The sequence below is a fragment of the Palaemon carinicauda genome, chromosome 16 (assembly GCF_036898095.1).
Source record: "Palaemon carinicauda isolate YSFRI2023 chromosome 16, ASM3689809v2, whole genome shotgun sequence".
NCBI lineage: Eukaryota > Metazoa > Arthropoda > Malacostraca > Decapoda > Palaemonidae > Palaemon > Palaemon carinicauda.
Genome location: NC_090740.1, coordinates 126,500,956 through 126,512,260, shown reverse-complemented (window position 1 = coordinate 126,512,260; position 11,305 = coordinate 126,500,956). Strand labels below are relative to the sequence as shown.

Genomic DNA, 11,305 nt, shown 5'->3' with positions numbered 1-11,305 from the left:
ATTATTATTATTATTATTATTATTATTACTTGCTAAGCCACAACCCTAGTTGGAAAAGCAGGATGCTATTAATCCCAGGGGTTCCAACAGCGAAAATAGCTCAATGAGGAAAGGAAAAAATGAAAATAAAATATTCTAAGAAGGGTAACAACAATAAATATCTTCTATATATGCTATAAAAACTTTAACAAACAAGACGAAGAGAAATAAGATAGAAGTGTGTGCTCAAGGTAGATAGATATTGCACCTCTGAGAATTCCCGAAACTACTTGAGTTAATGTTCTCGTGAGTTGCAAAATGTAAAAAAAAGGTTATTTAGATAAGACCATTAATTTTCCTTAACCGAATTACATAATTATCTTGTAATATGAATGAAAATGAGAATTTAGGAGTATAACTTTATCGATATATGCATTTGTAGAAGTATTGCTGAGTGCATTCTTCAATAATTGTCATTGATATATCGATTGCGGAGTGAAAACTGAATCTACGCCGAAAGTCATCGAGATTAATTCCGTTGCATATTTTGCAATTTAGTTTTTAGCTGTGCCATTGTGATGTTTATGACGACTTAATTACAACGTAAAGTCATATTAAATCATTCGTACCTGGCCTTTCTATGATTACTGATGCAGGAATGTGTCTTTTCAAAATTGGCGCCTTCAACATACTTTTATCCAAAACCATGGTCAAGGATTTTTGTTTGCCCCTCGACATTATGAACTATAACGAATCACCCCTGTTACTCTCCCGGTAAAGATCAGCCATGCATTCATATCCTTAACAAGTGTGCTAATTTATTCATCGCTATTGAACCTAATACGCTCAAGACGCATGAAAAAAATCGCGTGAGTAAATCGAGAGTAGAAGCGAGCGCCATTTTCCCATTTGTTTGCAGCATTCGTCATGTGTTCCAATACTAATTCTAAGTCGAGAAAGTTTTTTGAAAAATTCTTATCTTTTCATCATTTTGAATTGTTCTAAAATAGTTCTTCGGTATTTAGAATAAATATAAATACCTCTAATAGTCTAATGCCACGCAAGCGCTGAATTATAATGCTTTATTAACAGTTAGTATTGGTCGTTTTAGAAGAGCTTCCTTCAATCAGTTGACTTATGTCTCAGTGAAGGAATGGACGATTCTCTTATGATCCACCGGTATCCAATGTCAAAATATTAACTGTATACGAGTTTGTTGTAGGCTGTGGATTACTTGGGCGACTATATGTGTGTGCGGTTGCCCCTGGTGACGGGGGTGGGTGCCATCTGCAGACATTGGGCGCATAGCGAGCAAGCACGCCCTCAAAGTTCCCGTGTCTGGCAAGAACGGGTGTCCTGGTAGTCGAGACCACCGCGGAGGAGGCGGACGAAGAGCCAACAAAGGTTCTGGAGGAGGAGGAGGAGAAGGGGCAGGAGGAGGAGGAGGCGCCGCCGCCGCCGCCCGCGCCGCCCATTTGGTAGCAGCCGCCGCCCCACCACCGCCACCGACACCCATCATCACCCCTCCCGTCATGAACCACGTCACGGAACCACCCACACCCGACAAGGACCTCGAACTCATGGATACCCAGGAAGGTATTTATATAGGTCCTGCAGTAGTCTTTACCATTGTATTTAACTTTTGGCCACTTTTTTTTTTTTTTCCCTCAGGTGCTGCGTCAGGATTCAGCCTATGGCAGGCTAGGCTGGTGCAGGTTAGGTTAGGCTAGGCTAGGTTAGCCTACCTTTACTAAAACCTTCAGGGTCATGACCCCATGCTTGATTAGGCAATTGAGTGTGTCATGGCTCAAGCACGACGCTTGTTACGCTCATTGTTTTGATTAAAAATTATACATATTTGACAATACCTTAGGCTAGGCTGTGGTAGGATGTATTCGTATTTCAATTAGCTAATCATTATGTTATGATTTTCGTCTAATCTGTTTTCATCATCAATTCTGTATTTTTACTAAATTTCATTTTATGCCCGTTCTGGTGTGATTGCTTACGGTCGTTAAACAATCGCACTTGGAGCATACATTGAGTCGTGTAGGAAGTTGGTTCAAAGTTTAGAAATAATAAGGTAAAATATCCAAACCTAGCCTAACTTAATCTAATCTAATCTAACTATATATTTACTAAGGAAATTATATGTACCTACCAGGCTACAAACTATCTACAAAGGCAATTTCAATGTAGGTTAATTATAAGGTATCCTTTACATAACGGTCGTCATGTTGGAACTTCAGTCGTTCAAACTCTCTGCAGGTCTGTTTTGACAAGTATGTTCTTAGTGCTGTCAAGAGCAGGTCTTGTCAAGTGCTTTTCCTCTGAGAGGTCTTTGTTCATGTAACCTCTTTAACAAAAAGTTGGGTAATAGTTTACAACACCACGCTCTCCATTTACTCCAAAATAATGCAATCCTGCAGTTTTCATCTTCTTGCACAGTAATTTGGCGGTTATTTAGATTCTGGGAAAGCAATAATTAGCAAGATATGTTGAGGAAGGGGGAAGGGGTTATAAAAAGAAAATAGCTCGGTTTTCTCACTAAACGACTTAGAACGGACATGTCAACATGGTCAACCAAACAGAATTCGTGATGCCAGCGTACATAAACAGAAGGCCATGATGCCAGCGTACATTTGATATACTGTATATTCAAAATATGCTTAGTTAAAAATGGATTAATTACTCAGAAGTGTCCATAAAATATACAATTTACAAATAGTAACACTTTTTGAGTAATCACTCAATTTTTGATTAAGTATATTTTGGAAATACAGTATATCAAATGAACGCTGGCATCACGAGCTGTTTATGTACGCTGGCATCACGAATTCTGTTTGGTTGACTTTGTTGACATGTCAGTTCCAAGTCGTTTGGTGAGGAAACCGAGCTATTTTCTGGAGCCTTTGTAGTTTATGGGGACAGGCCTTTGACCGGCATAAAATCGAGTAAAAAAAAAAAAAAAGTCCAAAATCGGCTAATTTTCACGGGATTGTTCACGGAATGGAATAATATCAAATAAACTAGTTTTGTAAATGCTTGTCCCCACAATCTACATACTAGGACCACTCTGATCATGGATGTCGGAAACGTGCGAGAAAAATGAACAACTAACCCAACATTCCCCTCCTAACCTGACCTACAAGCCGCGTCCTTACCTTCCTCGTGAACTAACACGGGGGGGGCTAACGCCCCCCTGTGACCCCCCCAAACACTGTCGCTAACATACAAACCCCACAAACACAACCTAACCAAGCCTAGTAGTTCCCAGGTCACTACCCCCTATCCGGGGGCAAGCCCCCGGACCTCCTTCGTAAGTCTCTCTCCTACACAAAAAAAGCTTTGGGCAGCGCTCAAAATTATATCTTATCCACATGGTCATAATAAAAAAGTTACTCAGGCTTACCTTAATATTCGATGTCGCTAAAACCAAAATCCTCGAGTTCTAGGCCTTCAACCTCTTCTGGGGTGGAGGATTAGGAGGAGGACTTGAATTTTCGTGACTAGTGGAAGGTCGGGCGTCGTTAGCTGAAGAACGGCTGCTGGATGGACGAACGTTACTTGGCCGAACGTTAGTAGCGTTAGCGGGAGGACGGATTGTGGAGGGAGGAGATTCAGGAATAGGCAAGAAGAGAGGACTGGCTTTGAGCGGGTAAACGCGCTTGATGAGCTGTAAAAATGCCCTGAACGGACATACGGACTTCTCTATATATCGCTTCCTGATACAGTACTCCGCGAAATAGCTTTCTTACAACGATTTCTGGGTACTGAATCTTAGTAGCAAGCTCCTTTTGAGAACCCACCATTGCGATTCTATAGTGTTCGTATGTACGGTCGGGTCATTAGGATCAACGAAGTTGACACTGGTTTACAGTAAAATGTTTAAAATCATGGTCTTTGACTTGGCCGTATCCTTTTCAGCAATCAGAAATGATAGTGGTCCCAGGAAGAATGTGCTCTATGAGCGCCGAGATCAACACTTCTGCGTTACGTTTCTTAACCACTCTGAAAAAGGTCTCGCGTGTTTCCCGGTCAATGTTATACCTCCTCTTGCCGAACTTGCTCTCGTCCACTTCCACAATGTGCCCTGGTCCGCCAATTTTCTTATTGTCCAAAATCAAGACTTGTTCACACACTTCTCGGCAAAAGTTGTATCAGTCAACGAGAGTGTGAGAAGCAAGCAGTTCGTTCTTCCCTTCAACACAGTCTTGAGGCCAACGATGAACCCAACAACACGTGAGGAGAATGACCTCACGTTCTTCGAGGTGTGAGCGCTTAAAGAATGATCCATGCCACATTGTGAACTTTCGGCGACACTGGCTGTTCCTACACCTCCAAAAATAGTTGTATTGCCCATTGCGGCCATCACCCATGTGGGCCACATCACCAATTTGACACTTTTCACATGGACCCCTAAAACCTAAGAGGCCTTCTCGAAATAAATAGTGAAAGAATTCGGGGGTAACACTAGTAAAATCACGTAGATGTGTATACCTGAGAGTCTTAATCGCACCAATTTGATCAATATGGGAGATAAACTCAACAACATCACTCAAAGAGAAACTGTACGAAACACGTCTATCCATCACGGCGGTTAGAGTTGGAAAGGGTCGACTCCAGGTCAATCTCGGGTCACGTGGGGGGGGATTAAAAATTTGAAATCACGCGGCCAACGAAAGGGTTAGTTCGGTTCCTTTGTTTGACGCTGGCTTTATCTAACGAAATATCTTAACTAGATGTTGGATAACCTAGCCTTTGTTTGTATATAAAACAAATTAGGGATCTTGTAAAGATTAGCGAACCCAACCATCACCGGGTTCTTTATTCCTGACATGAGGTTAATTGGGTTTGCTATTCTTTACATGTGCATAATTAGGTTCGTCATTCTTTACATGTGAGCTTAATCCTATAAAACTTGGTGGGCCTGGGATAATAGTTCAAGTTAATGGATCGTGCTTTTCACATAAACCTAAACCTAATCAAGGACGATCCCCTACGCGCCAAGTCTGTGTTTTTGGCTTGGTTGTATGGAAATAGTGGAACACAGTGACCAAGAGACACTTCTGCCAATAATAGAAAAAGTAGCGAGACATGGATCAACTATTCACAGCGGCGCGGTGAATGAAAATACTGTATAGAAATATAGCTAATAATCCAAACTACCAGCACAGAACCGTAAACCAATCTTTGCACTTCGTTGACCCGCAGCTAGGCATCCACATACAGCATATTTTACTTCCATCAAGAAAGTGATCATCTATATTTCCAATATGTTTTTTTTCCTCATTTACCATCCCTGTTATACTTTCATCGTCCAGAACATTTCATGTCAAGATAGCGAACCCAACCATCACCGGGTTCATTATTCCTGACACGAGGTTTATTGGGTTCGCTATTCTTTACATGTGCAAAATTGGGTTTGTTATTCTTTACATGTGGAAAATTGGGTTCCTTGATCTTGACATGGGAATGTTGGGTTCGCTAATCTTTACAAGATCCCAAATTAGTATTCGGCATAATTTCGGGACGTGTCCTAACGAAATAATAATCTTAACAAGAGGTTAAAATGAAAATTGTTGGAATTAGCGAAAACAAGTCCGAACATCGAAAACTGTTCATGCTTGCGCGACCAGCTGATAGGCGAACCGAGCGCTGCCAAGCGGGTGTTATTATAATCAAGCAGGAAACAATGCTTGCGGGAAGTTTTACGATCGAGTAAGTTGGCCGTGGCTTCAGCGTACGACGCATTGTAACGACCTTTTTCTAACCTAACATTTCATGATAATTATCCTAGCAGTATCAAATGTCACTATAAATGACGTGTCCCTAAAAACTACAAACTTAACAAAGGGGTAAATATGTAGATTGACGGGACAGTATTAAATTGTAAAACCGAACGTTTCTTAGACTGGGATGACACGGGCTCTATCTATCGGGAAAGTTGGAAACTAAGCAGGAGCTACCCGTGACTTGCGTTCGGATCATGCTGAACTAAGAAAATATTGCCGTGGTAAAGGTAAATTATGCTATTATTCAAAATGATAAAATAACATCATATTATGGTATGTTAGATCATTGTAAAGAACATCTTCCCCATAATGAAATACGGTTTGGCCAGTAATAAGGTAGATATCGCCCTGTCCCCAAAAACTACAGACACCCCAACCACCTAATTACTGTGCAAGAAGATGAAAACTGCAGGATTGCATTATTTTGGAGTAAACAGAGAGCGTGGTGTTGTAAACTATTACCAAAAGTTTGTTGGCTGTTATCTGAACCACTTATGCCTTGCTTATCGTAGAGGTGATTTGGTTATATATTTTAATTTGTAGTAAAGCTGTTATTTTCCATAAGAGAACAAGTACTGCCTAGCTTGGTATTTTTCTCAGCCATTTTTGCATGAAAATCCATTTATTCCATTAGTTTTCCTTTTGTTTCATTGTGTTCTGATATTACCTTTCACAAAGTATTGTTTCCTGATTACCACCACCCAACAGTAATGGTGGAAAACCAGGTAGGATTTGAGTTTTCGGGTGGGTTAAAATGAAAACTAACAAATTATGGAAGATAATAACAGCAGAAATCAACAACACAAGAAAACTAAAAATTTTTTTCAGACAAAAACAAGAGGGTGAAACAACGCTCGCGGACTAACTTCACATCATTGGTCAAGCATCATTTTCCCCAGTCCTGTTTTCTACTGTTCCTTCTTTACTAATGAAAGTAAACTTCTTTAACTGGGTCCGATTTAAAACAAAGAAACGAAAGAGCATCAGCTAACCTAACGTTCCCACCTAACCTAAAGAAGCCGTATCCTTACCTTACCTAAAGGGGTGGGCAAACCCCCTGCAACCCCCTTTACACAGCTGTATCTCTACATTATGCTGATTCTTGGTCTGAGACTTAAATCTGATCTCATAATTAGATATTTTTAGCATTAATGCAAAAGATGCCAGTGCAATAATGCAATAATAGTTTTAATTATCATAATCGGTTGTAGAAAAGAGGTAGACGGTTAGCTTCTAAGTGGTGGTACTCGTCCAAAATCCTAGCCATGTAATTGCTCACAGATGAAATGCAGCAGACATGTTTATTTATGTCTTTATCTTTGCTGTGAAAATGCACTGGATATGATTCTAAGTTTCATCTTTTCGAGCAATCTATCACCTGTACGTAAAATCTGGTTATGCACTGCTTGTAACGCTACTTCCGATGGAAGATGAATTTTTCTTCATTATTATTTTAGAATATTCTAATAGCTTATCTGGAGTATGTTTAGATCTTTCACGTTTGGAAGCCATGCCTCAATAAGATCTTTCAATTTGAAATTCAACTGTTGCACGGCATTTTTTAATAAATTTGATGAGGACCCGATCAAAAGGAGTGATTAAAATATAACTAGATAGTGAATGGCCAATTTGAAGTAAAATTCTTAGAAACAGGAGAGGAAGGTATATTTATAAGGCTTAACTGCTTAACTCGTTATTTCTCTCCGAAATCTAATACGCAATACCTGTAGTAAGACATTAAGAGAAGCTACGAAGTTTCCATTGGAGCACCAAGGTTTGTAGGTGGAGCTACTGTGCACCGAGATGAAGTTAAAAAGAAGAGTAACAAACATATGAACTAACGGGAGCTACTATGCCTGGCAATTGTGAACGATAACATAATTTGGAAAATTTTAATACTTTCCATAAGTTAATTAATTTTTTCTCATGCATTTGCTCTGATAATGTAAGGCGAAGAATTTTTTTTGTTTTCCCGTGTTTTACCCGAGAAAAATATAAATTACAACAAAAGTACTACAGTGAATGTTGAAACACTTCCTGTTCAGTATGGTATAGGTATTGTTGCTCATGTAAAAAGTAAAAGATATCGCCGAAATAATAGCCTACAGGGATGGCATGCACTGCACATCCATGTTCTGCCTGTCAGAACTGAGGAGCAGTCAGGTTATGTTTATATTTGCAAGCGCAGCAAGCTGCCACAGAGTGAAAACCATTTGAAGGATGTCATATGAATTATACGTACAATAAGGGCAATTTTGATACTTTAATTTCCCGTCACTTACATATCCCATATATTTTTCCAACTGGTTATCGTGTGTATATTATACATTTCTGACCATTAATGTTGCTGCAAATCAATGTTTTTTTGGTATTTCCCTACCCAAAACCCCAGTAACCTACTGAGATTCCCCCTAAACGTTTCTACGGATCGTTTGTCCCAATATTCATAGTGAGAAATTTATATAATACCAGAAAGCGAGTAGATAGAATATATGGTTAATGTATTTGGCTAGAAATTAAATTATATATTTTCCGTGGCTTTATTTTAACTTGAAACCTAACGCTACACCAATTTACGATAGTGTGACATGACTTATTTCAACTAATTTAGTAGACTGTGATACTTGACAAATAAACCATTGTCTTACAGTAATGGACATGTCTTTTCCAGAAACATTCTCATGGGAAGTATTGCTCTTTAATTTTTTTATTTGATTATACTGGTGTCCACAATAAAATTTATGGCAATAGCAACATAAGTTATACTTTTCACAAATAATTCCTGCTGTGAAAATCATTATAGCGAATAGAATGCAATCATAATCACAACCATTATATTTTCTGACTATGGTCATTGTGCTAAAAGAAGTTTAAATTTCAAAATTAGGTTGTAATGGAATAGAATTGACTGAAAGTGTCTCGTGACTTTAAAGATAGGGAAACCATTTGTTACGGTATTTTTTCCCATCTATTAATTTGATTATTTTTAGTGCAAGTGTTTGGATAAAATAGCGGGAAGTGGCCATGCGGGTCGAGCATCAATGATTGTTAGTCCTAAGCCAAAATGTACGAAACATTCACAGGAGAGGAAAAATAAAAGGGAAAGATCAGATGAGAATTAGTAATAAAATAACCACATTTCAAAGGAATATTGATTTTGGGATATAGTATTTTTATTTTTGACTTTTGGTTTTAAAGTTTCAAAGTAAATCTATAAAAGATAATGCAGTAGTGATTGAAGAGCTGTAATCAGTTATATCGGTTGCAATCTCATAACAAATGCAGCACTGGTATCTTATGCAATAATGCTGAAAATATATGGTTTGTAAATACAGAATGTCTGTGTAATTTGAATATCATTAAGAATATCCATTGGCTAGGCGCATATGGCCATGTTTGTTACAGGGAATGTTGCCTCAAAGACAACTCTGTCAGCCCATGGTAACCAGACAAGTTGTGCCAAGGATGATAGATTTATTCTTGGACAAATTATTTTTATATTTTTCTTACCAAGTGTAACATTTTCCAGTTCCTTGTATGTCTACACATTCGGTGCAGGACGAGTCTTTAGTTTTTATAATGTTTATTGGCACAAGTTAATGTAACATTTATTGTCTGGAGAATGTAACGTTTATTTACATTATTTACCAATGAAAAATGAGAGATAAATTTTTATACAATAATTAAAAAGGCAGTCTATACAATGACAAACAGTGAATTAGTGTAATAATGAATAACAAACACATTGTACTAAACATAAAATAAAAAACACATCTACAATAACTAGAACTTCTCCTTTGATATATCCAAGAATAGATTTGTCATCTTTTGGACGACTTGTTAGGTGACTGCTGGCTGAGTTGTCCAATCACCACCGGCTGAGTTGTCTTTGAGCCCAACCTGTATGTAATTTGGAAATTTTGATAAGACACCAGATTTTTTTTTTTATTAAACACTGGACAAGCTTAGGAACATTCATTTTCCAGCCTCCATGTCTTAGATACATTGTTTTTGCAGGAGTGAATAACAATCCCTTCATAGTTTTGTATTAAATTTTGATGATAAAGATGTTCATGCTTATGAGACTAGACTGGAAATAAAAACTGAAAATATGCCCCTTCACTTGCTTCCCTTAAGAAACTGAGTCTGGTTACGATATTGAATTTTTAAATTACTAGTATAACTGGTCTCTTTCCAACTCGTAGCCAGTAATTTCTATAAGGACCAGATATTAGACAAGTAATTGTATTAGATAGAATAATCTCTGTCGGTGTTAGCATTGTTAGTACATCTTACCTGGTGTACCGTAGGCATTACTTGAGGTTCCTTGCAGTAGCATCTCAGCATTTAGCTGCATTTACTTTTTAGCCTTCTCTTAAAACTCTTCTCGCTTCATTCCATCCAAACTCTTTCAACTTTTACTTTGTATTGCAAGAGCAAGGTATTCTATTTCTGGCTTGTCTCATTTGTCAATCCAAATCCATTTGGCTAAGGAATGCGATTCCCTCTAGTTTCCCTCTGAACTAATGAGGTAAGGTGTGGTCTGTAGAGCACTATATCTAGGGATTTGTGACAATGTTTTCATAATCTTCGGGTTCTGCATAAATCTAGAGTTTTCCTTTGCTTAAACAAAGCTCTTGTTCTGGTGGATGTTGAATCTCACATCCTAGAATGTTGGACAGCTGTTTACATGAGTCATATGTGAACAGGAAACTGACTTTTCCAGGTAGGGGTGTCACTCTAATCAAGAGAGTTGAATTTTGTATCCTTGTTGGAACAAATATTGTATCTGGCATGTGAGAAATTTGATGATTGCAAATTTGCAAGTACACTACACAAAGAAACTTTGGACCTAAAATGGAAGGTATGACATTGAAAATTTTCTCCTTGGATTATTCTTTGAGTCTCCTTATATAAGACATTTTTTTTGTATTTTTTGAGTTTGAACACTTGGAGAAGCTATTGGGTAGCCATGTGTTTTTTGAGACTGACCTTTGGCCGATTTCCAAAGGAGGCGAATGCTGTTCCCTCTTCTCTATAATCTCAACGGAGACAAAGTCTTTTGTACATGCTGTAGCGTATGAGTATCATTGCTTGCGGAACATGTGGTAGGAAGTGATAAGTTTGGAAAGTTTTTCATGGCAGGATTGAGCATACTCATGGGTGGCTCTAGTCTTTCTAGTCTGATATCATTTTCCTCAGTTTCATGAGCGTGTTTGTTCTTAGGGTCTACTCTCACCCTTTAGTGGGATGGACTCCCCTACTTTAACTCTTAACGTATACTTTTTGGTGCAATATATGTAGAAGATAGGAGTCACAGCTTCCCTTCTTATGTCTCTGGGATGGCGATAATGGACTTCTGTGGTTACATTGTGTACCGCCATCTTGAGTGCTGCTTTTTCACTAACTTCCTGCATTTCGCAATCGGGCAAATTCAAAATATGTTGGTGGGTCAGGGAAAGTGTTTCTCTGTATGTCTTCTGCGTGTCTTAATTGTTTCTTTAAATATAAATGTATTAGTCTCTCTACTG

General features: G+C 38.4%; 1 protein-coding gene across 2 annotated transcripts in view; it reads left to right on the top strand.

Moving 5' to 3' along the window:
- The first annotated feature begins 1,088 nt into the window (after positions 1-1,088).
- Positions 1,089-11,305, top strand: part of Usp7 (Ubiquitin-specific protease 7) — a 66,801-nt gene continuing 56,584 nt past the window's right edge. For both annotated transcript variants that reach the window (XM_068390058.1, XM_068390056.1), the window contains exon 1: positions 1,089-1,575. In XM_068390058.1, the coding sequence (XP_068246159.1) occupies positions 1,512-1,575 (64 nt within the window). In that variant the 5' untranslated portion in view covers positions 1,089-1,511. The remainder of the gene's footprint in view (positions 1,576-11,305) is intronic.